General features: G+C 44.5%; 1 protein-coding gene across 18 annotated transcripts in view; it reads left to right on the plus strand.

Annotated features, from left to right (window-relative positions):
* PXK (PX domain containing serine/threonine kinase like) overlaps positions 1–13,685 on the plus strand; it is an 81,150-nt gene that overhangs the window by 59,231 nt on the left and 8,234 nt on the right. For 11 of the 18 annotated variants that reach the window (XM_003132276.5, XM_005669680.3, XM_021069074.1 and 8 more), the window contains 4 exons: positions 5,577–5,654; positions 6,186–6,272; positions 6,730–6,799; positions 9,514–9,576. In XM_003132276.5, coding sequence (XP_003132324.1) covers positions 5,577–5,654; positions 6,186–6,272; positions 6,730–6,799; positions 9,514–9,576 — 298 coding nt within the window. The remainder of the gene's footprint in view (positions 1–5,576; positions 5,655–6,185; positions 6,273–6,729; positions 6,800–9,513; positions 9,577–13,685) is intronic. The other 7 variants (XM_005669678.3, XM_021069078.1, XM_021069072.1 and 4 more) reach the window with 1 other exon arrangement.

The following is a 13,685-nucleotide window of genomic DNA, read 5'->3' on the forward strand; positions in this document are numbered from 1 at the left end:
CAGGCTAGGGGTTGAATTGGAGCTGCAGCTGCCGGCCTACACCACACCCACAGCAATGCAGGGTCTGAGCCTCGTCTGCGACCTGCATTACAGCTCATGGCAACACTGGATCCCCGACCCACAGAGCAGGGCCAGGGATTAAACCCACAACCTTATGGATACTAGTCGGGTTCATTTCTACTGTGGCACACAGGAACTCCTGATCAGAAGTTCCCGTTGTGGCTCAAAGGTAACAAACCTGACTAATATCCCTGAGAACATGGGTTCAATTCCTGGCCCCACTCAGTGGATTAGAGATCCAGCATTGCCATGAGCTAGGGTGTAGGTTGCAGATGCGGCTCAGATCCCAAGTTGCTATGGCTGTGACGTAGGCTGGCGGCTGTAGCTCCGATTCGACCCCTAGCCTGGGAACTTCCATATGCCTTGAGCGTGGCCCTAAAATACAAAAAAAAAAAAAAAAAAAGTATTTAATAAAAGTAAAATTTATAAAATGGAAAATGATTATTATTTGGGCTAAGGAGAAAAAAGCAGGATATAAAATACATTGTGTGTCGTGGGCATGGGGGCAAAAAAACCTCTGTCTAGAATAAAAACTGGAAAGACGTATCCTGAGAAGTAGCAGTGTTGTGTGGTGTATGGGAAAGATCAGGGGCTTTGGAACCCCCCAAAAAACAGGTTGCTGCTTTACTTTGCTTTTGTGCTACCAGCCTTTTGTCTAAGGCAAGGTTTCTCAGCAGTGACATTTAACAGTTGGGCCTGTAGTTTAGTTCTCTGGTGGGGCTGCACTGTGGAATGTTAAGCAGCATCCCTGGCCTATACCTAGTAGATGCCAGTAGTACTCCCATTCCCCTCCCCAACACTGTGTGACAATCACAAATGCCTCCAGACTTTGCCACAGTTCCCCTAGTGGGTGGAGGGGGGCAAAGACACCCCTATTTGAGAGCCACTAATCTATGGGTAAGTACCTCCTTTTTGAGTCTCTGTTGACTCACTGTGCAAAATTGGTGAGTAAAACCTGTGCATTATTATTGGACATCTGAGGTAATCTAGGTGAACACCTACTTGGGGGCCTGGCCCTCCTCAGTGTTGTCTGGGATAGTAGAATGAAGGGTAATTGCTTTCCCTTCTGTATTCCCAAAGAACTTGTAATACTCTTACAATGAAATTAAATTTAGGGAGAAAAAAGAGAAAGAAAACCCCAAACAAGGTGGGGTTAGAACATTTATAGGCAAGGGAGAAGCTTTCTTCTGTCCTATTTTCCCAATAGAGGAGTTCTGACAATAATAGCTTCTTTGGATCTGAAGTAGGAAAGAAAAATTTTAAATTCATTTTTTAAAAACTGAAATTCTTCAGGAAATGTATGCAGCCTTGTAAATAAATATGCTCTCGCCAACCCTAGTAGTCCAGCCCAGAGGTTATCATCAGCCCTTGTTCTTCCCCCAAGCCAGAGAGTCTGCAGCAAAGACACTGTGACCTTGAAAGCCAGTGTAAATCTCTTGTATGTCCATTTTGTTTCTGGAAAGATCCACAAAAGACTGGTGATGTTGGTTGCCTCCATGGAGGGGAACTAGATGGATTACTTTTTATTGTACATGTACCCTTTCTATGCCTTCTGAGTTTTGAACCATATTACTGTGTACTACCTACTCAAAACATTTTTAAATTTAAAATTTTTAAAGAATAATAGAGGAGTTCCCGTTGTGGCTCGCTGGCTAACGAATCCGACTAGGAACCATGAGGTTGTGGGTTCGGTCCCTGCCCTTGCTCAGTGGGTTAAGGATCCGGCATTGCCGTGAGCTGTGGTGTAGGTGGCAGACACGGCTCGGCTCCTGCGTTGCTGTGGCTCTGGCATAGGCCAGCAGCTACAGCTCCAATTGGACCCCTAGCCTGGGAATCTCCATATGCCGTGGGTGTGGCCCTATAAAGCAAAAAAAAAAAAAAAAAGAATAATAGAGTCCAGGAGTTACCGTCATGGTGCGCGAAAACAAATCTGACTAGGAACCATGGGGTTGCAGGTTTGATCCCTGGCCTCGCTCAATGGGTTAAGGATCTGGCATTGCCTTGAGCTGTTGTGTGGGTCACACACACGGCTCGGATCCTGCATTGCTGTGGCTGTGGGGTAGGCTGGCAGCTCTGACTCTGATTGGACCCCTAGCCTGGGAATCTCCCTAAAAAGTGGAAAAAAAAAGGGGGGGGTAATAGAGTCCAAAAGTTCAATATGATCTGGGTATCTGTTTACCAGACCTGAACACCTCATGGTTTGAAAAACTGGTAAATTAAAAATTGAATTAGAATCACACCAAGCTTTTGTTAAGAGTATCTTAACCCATTGTAGCTCAGTGGGTTAAGAACCTAGCATAGTGTCCATGAAGATGTGGGTCAATCCCTGGCCTCAGTCTGGGTTAAGGATCCAGCATTTCTGCAATCTGCAACTTAGGTCACACATATAGCTCAGATCCACTGTTGCTATGGCTGTGGCGTAGGCCTGCAGCTACAGCTCCAATTTGACCCTTAGCCAGGGAACTTCCATATGCCGCAGCTACAGCCATAAAAAAAACCCCAAAAACAGTATCTCCTATCAGGAAAAATCTTGTGAAATTCAGAAAATAAGCCTTTCACAGAGACAATCCCTTTGAAGTTTTAAAATATAGTTAGAGGAGTTCCCGTTGTGGTGCAGCAGAAACCAGTCCAACTGGAAACTATGAGGTTGCCGGTTCAATCCCTGGCCTCATTCAGTGGGTTAAGGATCTGGCATTGCTGTGGCTGTGGTGTAGGCTGGCAGCTGTAGCTCCGATTAGACCCTTAGCCTGGGAACCTCGATATGCCAAGGGTGTGGCCCTAAAAAGCAAAAATAAATAAAGTAAAATATAATTAGAGTTGGTGTGTGTGTGTTCCAACAAGCTTTGTGGGGTTTTTTTTTTTTTTTTTTTTTTTTTTTTTTTTGTCTCTTTGCCTTTTTTTCTTTTCTAAGCCCACTCCTGCAGCATATGGAGGTTCCCAGGTTAGGGGTCTAATCGGAGCTGTAGCCACCGGCCTATGCCACAGCCGCAGAAACTCCAGATCCGCACCATGTCTGCGACCTACACCATAGCTCACGGCAACGCCAGATCCTTAACCCACTGAGCAAGGCCAGGGATCGAACCTGAAACCTCATGGTTCCTAGTTGGATTCCTTAACCACTGAGCCATGACAGGAACTCCATGGGTTTTTTTTTTGTTTTTAATTATGATAAAAGCTTCATGTAAAATGTATCTCCTTAACCATTTTTAATTGTTCAGCTCAGTCATGTGATGTGTAGTCACAATTTTGTGTCATAGATCTCTAGAAATTTTTTTTCTTGCAAAACTGCAACTTGAGACCCATCTAATTATAGCGCCCCACTTTTCTTTTTTTTTCTTTTTTTTTGCTTTTTAGGGCCACGCATGTGGTATATGGAAGTTCCCAGGCTGGGGTCAAATCGGAGCTGCAGCTGCTGGCGTATGCCACAGCCACAGCCACACCAGATCTGAGCCACCTCTGCAACCTACACCATAGCTCATGGCAACGCCAGATCCTTAACCCACTGAGCAGGAGCAGCGATCAAATCCGCATCCTCATGGATACTAGTCAGGTTTGTTACTGCTAAGCCACAACAGGAACTCTACAATTCCCCATTTTTCTACCCCCCAGCCCTTTGGCAAATACAGTTCTACTTTCTGCTTCCATGGTTTTGACTACCCTAAATATCTCATGTAAGTGGAATCATATAGGATTTGTCCTTTTGTGACTAACTTATTTCACTGAGTGTAATGTCCTTAAGGGTCCTCCATGTTATAAACATTTGATAGGATTTCTTTCCTTTTTAAGGCTGAATAATATTCCACTGTGTGTATATACCACATTTTTTTATCCATTCATATTTTGATGGACATTTGGGCTTCTTCTGTCACTTGGCTATCATGAATAATGTTGCAGTGAACATGGGGTATACTTCAATATCCTGTTTTCAGTTCTTTTGAATATATATCCAGAAGTGGGATTGCTGGATCATATGGTAATTGTATTTTTAAATTTTTTGAGAATTTTCTATACTATTTCCCATAGCTGGCGCACTATTTTACATTCCTGCCTTGTACCTTAGGGTACAAGCTTTCCAATTTTTTCCATCCTCACCAACACTTGGTACTTTCTGGGTTTGTTTTTTTGATAGTTACCATCCTAATGTGTGTGAGATGATAGCGCATTGTGGGTTTGATATGCTATTTCTCTGATGATTAAGATGATCATCTTTCCATATGTTTGTTGTCCATTTGTACATCTTTATTGGAGAAATATCTATCAGGTCCTTTGCCACTTTTTTCTTTGGCTTTCTTTTTTCTATTTTATTTTATTTTATTTTATTTTTTGCTTTTTAGGGCCACACCTGCGGCATATGGAAGTTCCCAGGCTAGGGGTCGAATCAGAGCCACAGCTACTGGCCGACACCACAGCCACAGCAACTCCAGATCCGAGCTTCATATGCGACTTACACCTCAGCTTGCAGCAGTGCCAGATCCTTAACCCACTGAGTGAGGCCAAGGATCAACCTGCATCCTCCTGGATACTGTTAGGGTTCTTAACCCGCTGAGTCACAACAGGAATACCTTCTTTGACTTTCTGATCTTTTATTCTTATTCAGCTTTATTGTGGTATAATCCACTTTTTGTGACAAGTCCATTTTTTAACTTGTTAACTTACGTTTTTATTTTTGACATGTAGGAGTTTTTTGTATATTCCAGATATTGATCACTTATCAGAGATATGATTTCCAATTATTTTCTCCCATTCTGTGGGTTTTGCCATTTTACTCTGTTGATTGTTTCTTTGTTGTTGGAGAAGTTTTCATTTTGATGTGGTTCCATTTGTCTACTTTAGCTTTTGTTTCCTGTGCTTTTTATGTCCTGTACAAGAAATTATTGCAAAATCCATTATAATGAAGCTTTCTCCCTGTTTTCTTCTAGGAATTTTATAGTTTAAGGGCTTAGATTTATATCTTAAATCCAGTTTTGAGTTAGCTTTTGTATATGGTATAAGGTGGGGTCCAGCTTCATTCTTTTGCATGTAAATATCCAATTTTCCCAGCACTGTTTATTGAAGAAACTCTTTTTCCCACAGTGTGCTTTTGGCAGCGTTGTCGAAGATCATTTGGGCATATACATAAGAGTTAATTCCTATGCTCTCAATTTGTTCCATTGGTCTTTGTGTCTGTCTTTATGCCAGTGTCACACTGTTTTGATTACTGTAGTTTGTATTATATTTTGAGATCACGAACTGTGAGGCCTCCAATTTTGATCTTATTTTTCAAGGTAATTTGGAAGGCAGCTGTGCTCACCACTTTATGCGTTAGTTTTATATATTTATTGCTAAAAAATGCTAAGGCGGTGAGTGTGTTGGGGATACCAGAAGTGGCCAGGGTAGGATTCGAGTGGCCAGCTTGGAACTGATTTCATTCCAGATGTCCTCCTCCTCGATAACCAGCTGTTCCTTCACTCAGAGCAGGACCTGAGAGAATCTCCAGCCATTTTACTCAAGAGAGGATGTGCTTTCTCTTCTTTTAGATCCCCACAAAGTTAAAAGAGGCATTGAGAATTGCCAAAGAGTGTATAGAAAAGAGACTAATCGAAGAACAGAAACAGGTAAGTTGCTAATAGCCTCTCATCGCCTTCTGATCTTTTAGTGTCCCCGTCCTCTGCCATGCTATTGACAGTGATGTTCTTTTAACTAAGTGTTCATTTTAGAAAGGTTTCTCGTGTACTTGCTCTGGACCAGGCTCTGGGTTCAATGATGCGAGAAAGCTGAGTACATCACAGTCCTGTCCTAAAGGAGCTCAGCCTCTGGGGGAAGCAAACATGTCCCCAGAGTGTGGTCATTCCTTTTGCTCAGGGTGGATTGGGTGTTGAAGGGGCATGCATGCTCCATGCTCTGAGGTGCTAGGGATTGCACTCATCTTCTGTAAAAGGGAGAAAGGCAGGAAGGAGCTGAAGGGAAAGGGGAGGCTCTTCTACTGGCATGCTCTTCTCCCAGACATCCAGACCCAAGCTTGGAGGCAGATGGGCTGAGCAAGGAAAGACTTTTTCAGCCACACAATTTGATTTGGCAAAACATGTTAGAGATTTTCATTAGTGTAGACTCTACTTACATGTGTGGTGTATTGTGGTCTCTTAAAGATCCACCAGCACCGGAGACTGACAAGAGCTCAGTCTCACCACGGATCTGAAGAAGAAAGAAAAAAGAGGAAGATTTTAGCTCGAAAGGTAAGCCTGGTGTCTCTCTGAATTCTTTCTTTTGAATTCTTGACTATATGTAAAGAAAGTTCTAGGTTAATGGTGCATGTTTAGTTAATGACAGATTTTGTGCTGTATCTCCTTGAAAACAAAAACTATTTCCAGATGACTGGTTTGCAGCTTCTGAAAAAGAGCCATATAATATCAGTGGAGAAATGGACCATAGAGTTTCCTGGCTTGCTGGGCTAATTATGACCTTAATGTAATTGCGGGGAATGATTGGTCTGAGATAGTAAACTCAGCATTCTTGGTTTTATTTCTCTCTTTAGTTTTGGCTTGTGGCTTCCTCACTGTATTAAGTTATGAGGCCAGGTATGACCTTGTGTGTAGCTCATTTAACTATGTGCCTAGAAGATGTTTTTATTCTAAGTCCCAGCTTTTGTACATTTATTCTTTGCTCTTCCCCATCTCTCTTTTATTTTTAAAGAAGTCAAAACGATCTGCAGTTGAAAATAGTGAAGAACATTCAGCAAAATACAGCAACTCCAATAATTCAGGTAACTCATTATAAATTATAAGTGGGGAAGGGACCCCAGAGCTTATGGGGTAACTAGTGTCTTCACTAATGGCAAAGCTTGAGCAATCAAAGATGATCATCAGCCCTGGAAGTAAAACCAACCCAACTTACAGTGCAAGGCCCCCTGTTTATCAGGAAGAGCCTGTAGGAACGAAAATGATCCTAAGTCCTGCCTTCTGTTCCCTCCCATTTGACAGAATGGCATGCCCTCCTGTATTAAGGAAAGAACTCAACAGTATGTAGGGATCTCAGAAAGCATCCTGGAAGGGCCAAGATGGCACAGAGAGCACTGTCCTGAATTGTCTCTCCTCACCTTCACTCCTGGCTGCTTCTCATCAGCCCTGCTGGCTTTGGGCCTTAATATCCCCATCTCTGGAAATCAGATCAAACGATCCCTTGGGCTCTTTCAGTGAAGTGGAGTTCCACCCAGAGAAGGGAGGTTTCATCCTAACAGGGCAAGCTTCGGCTTAGCCTGGAGGGTCAAAGGAAGGGGAGGTGTTTTAGGCTGAGGGATAGCTGCGTGTATGTGTAGGCAGGATAAGGACGTAGTAGAGAGGGAGATGCTGAAGATACAATGAGAGAGTTGGGGGAGGGGGCTAGAGGGCAGGGGGTTAGCATCAGGAGCCCAGCTGTCAGTCTCCCCCTTGGAGGAAGCCCACTCCTTCTCTTCGTGGAGTCAGGAGCCAAGAGGGTATGGCAAGTGGCAGAGACAGTTAAAAGTGGAAGGAAAGGGAGGAGGCTGAGGGTGGTCAAAGCCCTTGCCTCCTTCGGTCTTTTCAGAGAAGCCAATGAGGAGCATGTGGGCCAAGGGCAAGAGGAGAAGTGTGCGGGGTACCTGAGACCTAAAGGTTGGACTAGCTGCAGCCAGAGAGTAGAGGCAGTGTGGGTAGAGCTGAAGTTAGAAGAGTTGGGTTGGGAGAAGATCATAGATTCCAGAAGGAGGGTAATAGTCATGCCAACACCACTGCTTGGAGGGTCAAGTCAGAGAAGGGCTTGGGGGCAGCTAGCAAGGAAGAGAAGGAGGGGAGGCTCCAGGCCGGAGGTCCCTGTGAGGACAGGGCAGGTTCCTGGAGATGGAGGCTGGGAGAGGAAGAGTGCCTGGCAGGTCATTTCAGAATTGGAACTCTGTTTTCTCCCTGGTTGGTGGGATGGATGTGGGCCAGTCATTGTCATCATTAGGTTAAGACGCATGTCTCCAACCAGCATGTCACACTGGCAGACACTCTGTCCATCATCTGCTTCTCTATAAAGCAGAGAAAGCCTGGCTTGGTGTTCACCATCCTGAGGCTATGTCTGCCTGCAAGGCTCTGTGCCGGATGCAGCCAGATGGGATGCCAAGGACTCCAAGACACCACCTCAAAGAGTTCAGAAAAACAGAGTGATAGAAATGTGTCATCACCAGACCCACTGGAATCTCAAGTTCAAACCTTCTCCCCTTTAAAGTCTGGGTTAGCACTATAAAGCTGTATGAAATCAGGGTGGGTTGAATTTTACCTTCTTTTTTCAGCAAAAAGACTCTCATGTTTTATAGAGAGGTGAGAGAATATTGCATACTTTGGAGGGAGATGCAGTTTAAGTGGGACATTTCTCTCAGTGCTCAGTGTCCATACTATGCCCCAAATGTCCTGTGGATAGTGGGTGAGCTGGTGCTGGAAGGCCTCTTATGGCCTGGTCACAGCCTTCCCAGGAGCCTTGATAACCCTTTGATAGGACTTCCTTGTGAGGGAGGGGGTTTTTGTAAGAAATTCTGTTTGTTCATTGGGCTACTTCCATGTCAGGCCAGGAGGATGTATTCTGGGGATTTCTGAGCAATGGATGAAATTCTGGGAATGTGGGAATATTTGAAATACAACACATGGAGTTCCCACCGTGGCTCAGTGGAAACAAATCTAACTAGTATCCATGAGGATGCCGGTTTGACCCCTGGCCTCACTTAGTGGGTTCAGGATCCAGCATGGCCATGAGCTATGGTGTAGGTCGCAGATGTGGCTTGGATCTGGCATTGCTGTGGCTGTGTCATAGGGTAGCCCTAAAAAAAAAAAAAAAGAAATGCAACACATTTACTAGTTCCAGAAAAAGCATGCAACATGTGGGAATATACACATTGTTTTAAGGTAAATAAGGATATTTACTGAGTTTCAGGTAAGAAAAGGCCTGGGAAATCCACAAACTGAATAGGCTGATCTTGTCTAACTGAGTGTGCCAACTGGTAAAACGGACCTTTTGCAGAGACTGTTGCTGAGTGGGTGCAGTGGGAACTCTTGCTTCCTTTGGAGAGGCTTTCATCAGACTGCTCTGCACTCCTCTGTCACTTGTACTGTGGTGGCATGGTCATTTGTCATTCATTATCCAAGTCAGGGGTTGGGTCCCTGAACCTAAGAGGTATTGCACCCAATTGCTTAAGCCGTTGGATTGTGCAAAGTTGGCTTCATACCAGGCAGGCTGTGGAGAGCAGCAGGATGCAACGAGGCCTGGGGAAGGAAGCCCTGCACTGTGCTGGAAGTCTGTGGTCACTGGGTCGAGTCCCTGAATTCTCTGTTCCACCTCATCTTTTACCACAAGGCCTACAGACTAAGCCAAGTGCAGATTCTCAGACAGTGGTGGGTCTGAGTCATGGTAGTGGGTCCCAGTCCAGGCCAAATTCCAAGTGTCTTTCTTTGGTCCCCATGAGGGTTTTTCTTTGTTTTCTCTTAGCAGGATCTGGGGCCAGCTCACCTCTTACATCCCCGTCATCGCCAACACCACCCTCTACAGCAGGTTAGTGATGGAGGCAGAGTGACCTCCCTTCTTCCCCTTCTCCACCAACGGGGAGAGAGGTGGAGATATTTCTTTTCTCATCTTGGTCCAAACACTTCAGAGAAATCCTTGTGAGTGCAAATGAGCAGTGTCATTTGGGAGAGCAGAGTGTCTGGGTTTCCAACTTGGATTTCATGGGAAGAGGAATAGTTGGTTTCAGGGCCACTCAGCACCCCTACTCCAGCTGGCTCTCTCTCCTGAAAAGCCACATGCAGGGCTCCTTAGATTGAGCTTGTCTTTGTACATGTTCAGCTGAACAAAACAGTCGTGCTGCCACCAGGGCCCCTGTCCTGCCAGGACTGTCTCCTCAGGGAGCCCAGCCATAATGTCGGTTTGCCACGGAGCAAAATGGGTGAAATGCCCAGGTATAGGAGTGAAATCCCCACCGAGCTTCTGATTTCCTAATAATTTGTGCTCTGTATTTAATCATCTGAATATTTTGTTTCACCTTTGTGAATCAGATACTAGAAGTTTTGTTTGAAAAAATGTAAAAAAGTATTATAAAAATAATCTCTAATTCTGTAGAGTGGCCTCATGCCACTTCTTTCCTTTTTAAACTAATACCTCTCTCCTAACCATTTTGCAAGCCCCATCAAAACCCATCTGGGTGTCAGTACCTCCTTCCCCTTCTTAAGTGAACCAGATGTCTGGCTGTCTCAGGGGCTGCTTCTGCTGCTCGGAGCCTTTGTCTGTGCCTGAAGGAGTTGCTGCTGCTCTCTGAAGGGAGAGTCCTTGGCTGGGGTTGATTTATGAGAAGATGACACCATAGTCATTAAGGCTTGCAGTGGTGCCCAAGCGCTACCAAGAGCATTACTAACTGCTCTCAGATGCTTCTAACTTACCTTCGCCCAAACGACAAACATGTGTAAGGGGACTGGTCTGAAGGCCTTGCATCCAGCTGATGGGTCTCCTTGTTGGCTGAGGCTGCTTACTAGTGGTTCTCTGTGGAGTGTTCTGGGGCCAGGACCTGTTCTGATAGCAAAGTACCTGGCTCTTGGGGGTAATATTCTGTTTCCCGTCTGACTTTGCCAGCAGGTTTTATAGGAAAGCCCCCAAATATTGATTAGGACAGAAAATAGATTTCTCTATCTTTTGTAGAGGTGACCTGTATAGGCTGATTAGAAATTTCTCAAGAGCCACTGCCCAGATGATGTTGAGCCATTTTCTAGAAGATAGGATATTAATTTCACACCACTTAGACATAATTAAGGAAGAATCCACAGACTCTAACACACAAGGTGTCTGTCTGGCAGTGCAGAGTACCTCACTGTGTACATTCCATGTGGTCCCAGGAAGTTACCTGCCACTTCTCAGTTTTAAATGCCTTGGGGAACTCTGACTATTGGGATTAGTTTTCGTGAATCCTCTAATTTACCTGAGGTCCCAGTGGGAGGTATTTCAAACAGTAGCAAGTTTGCATGAGATGAGGTAACTTTTAGAATGAGAAGAAAAAGAGGAATCTTTCATAATTAGAGTAATTGTTAGAAAAAATTTCATCTGAGGTGAGAGGGAGCAGCTGGGGGATAGTTCTCTATCCTGAAGGACAGTTGTAAGGATTCACAGGGAAACATGTGAGGCCTCAGGCACGAGGCCTGGCAGAGATGAGTGGTACCCAGCAAATACTGGCTCCCTCTTTTCCTTTATCTCCTTTAATATTTTGTTGCTGAAATTATTGACTCAGCCCCAGAGACTGTTTTCTGACCTCTGCTGGGCATTTATTGTAGTGCAGCTCTTAAAAATTAAAACAGCACGCACACGCACATGCACACGCACACACACCAGCTAGGAGTTCCTTTTGTGGCTCAGCAGTTAATAAACCTAACTAGGATCCATGAGGATGCAGGCTCGATTCCTGGCCTCACTCAGTGGATTAAGGATCTGGCATTGTTGTGAGCTTTGGTGTATGTTGCAGATGCGGCTCGAATCCCGAATTGCTGTGGCTGTGGTGTAGGCCGGCATTTATAGCTCCTATTTGACCCCTTACCTGGGAACTTCCATATGCTGCACGTGCAGCCCTAAAAAGCAAAACAAAAACAAAAACAAAACAGCTAGCATTTGCATGTCAACTTACCATTTTGGGCCCTAAATGGGTTACCCACAGTGAGTTTATTGATTCATCTACTCAAAATGCATTCATTGAGAGCCTACCGTGTGCCTGGCACTGTGCTAAGTCCTGGACCCCAGAGATGAGCAAACAAACAAGACCCCAGCCTGCGTGGAGTCACATTGCCTGCACCTCCCAGGAGCTCCAAAATGATAGATACGATTTGAACAAACACTTTCCTCCGGGTCCAAACACAGTAATTTTTTCTCTTAATAGTTCCCTTCCTAAATAGGGAATCTCCACCCAAAAAACTAGTCCACCAACCAAGCAACATCTTGAACTTCTGTACAAGGCAACAGGGAGCTAGGATCAGGTGTACCCATAGCAGAGGCTCGCTAAATCTTTCTGGGTAGATTTGCTTGAACCTGCTCTGCCCTCAAGGTCTCTGGTGGGTAATGGCAAGGCTGTCCACCTAGGAGTGGCAACTTCTGGCCAGGCAGCCCCTGCTTAGACTGGTCCTTCCTCCCCAAGACAGGAGGCTGGGCTTCTCATTGGGCTCATCTTTCTTTCCACTTCTCTGCCCACTGCCCATCTTTTTGCTGCAATCACACTTACTCCAGTTTATGTCTTTTACTTCTAGGCCAGATTTATGATTTATCTGAGAACTAGGTCAAGGATAATGTCTTTCAGCTTTTTGATAAAATGCAGTTTTCTCAAGAAAGGAAGAAAAATTCTTCATTTTTAAGGGCTAGTATTAAAAAGGAATTCCTAGAGTTCCCATTGTGGATCAGTGGGTTAAGAACCTGACATAGTGTCCGTGAGAGATCATTGGCCTCGCTCGGTGGGTTAAGGATCTGGCATTGCCACAGCTGCAGTGTAGGTCGCAGATGGGACTTGGATCCAGTGTTGCTATGGCTGTGGTGCAGACAGGAAGCTGCAGCTCCAATTCAACCCCTAGCCTGGGAACTTCCATATGCTGCAGATGCAGCCCTAAAAAAAAGAAAAGAAAAAAAAAAAAGGAATTCCTGCTAAAGGTAGTTATGTCAAACACAAGTTAATCTGGGAGGCTTGGGGAATCTAAACTTGAGGGTCACCACCCAAGGATTCTGGGACCTTGGATAAGACACTTGACCTCTCTGGGCTTTAGGTTTCTCATCGGTTAATGAGGATTTTATACTTTTATTATCCTTTATACTATTTATTATAGTACCTGCCTAGTCGATTTATTAAGAGGATCCAGAGAGTTTCCTGCCTATGGGGTTAGAATAGCACCTGGTATACAGTAAGCTCTCAGTACACTGTTAGTTACTGGGAAACCTTGAATGAGTCACTTTCCGTGTCTGGATTTTGGTTACTTCCTCTGTAAAAGGCAAAAGGAGAGTTCCCTAGTGGCCTAGAGGTTAAGGATTCAGTGTTGTCACTGCTGTGGCGTGGGTTCGTTCCTTAGCCCAGGAACTTCCGCATGCCTCAGGCACAGCTAAAAAATTTTTAAAAGACAAAAAATTTCCTTCTCATAAAACATCTTCTAAACCCACTGTGGACGCTGCCCTTTGGCAGTTTTCTCAGCAATAGATCAACTTAGGCAAGTTTAGTTAGACAGCATTGCCTTTCTTACTGAAGCATTGATTTTAAGCACGTTCATATGGTAGCCGAGGGTGGTCTTAAACTCAGTTATTTTCAGTTGAGGCAGAAGTGACTCCTTTCTAAGAGAAGGGGTCTTACTCTCATGAGCCCTTTCCAGCTTTTGTGTAGGGACTAGGACCTCTCTTGATTTTTACTGTACCTCCCTGCCGTGGGGCCTTTTTTTGAAATCTTTACCAAATTGATGGGAGAAGTATCATTTCCCTAAGTCTACTGGTGGTTCCATCGAGTACAATGGGATTCCTTAAAACTCTTTTTTTTTTTTTTTTTTTTTCCCCAGCAAGAACATTCCTAGCACTTTCTTTTCTGCTATGTTTATGTTTCCTGTCTCTAGAAGGTCATTCTTTCAAATACTTTTTCCCAACATATTTCATGGTCGGTGTCA

The sequence above is a fragment of the Sus scrofa genome, chromosome 13, assembly GCF_000003025.6.
Source record: "Sus scrofa isolate TJ Tabasco breed Duroc chromosome 13, Sscrofa11.1, whole genome shotgun sequence".
Classification (NCBI taxonomy): domain Eukaryota; kingdom Metazoa; phylum Chordata; class Mammalia; order Artiodactyla; family Suidae; genus Sus; species Sus scrofa.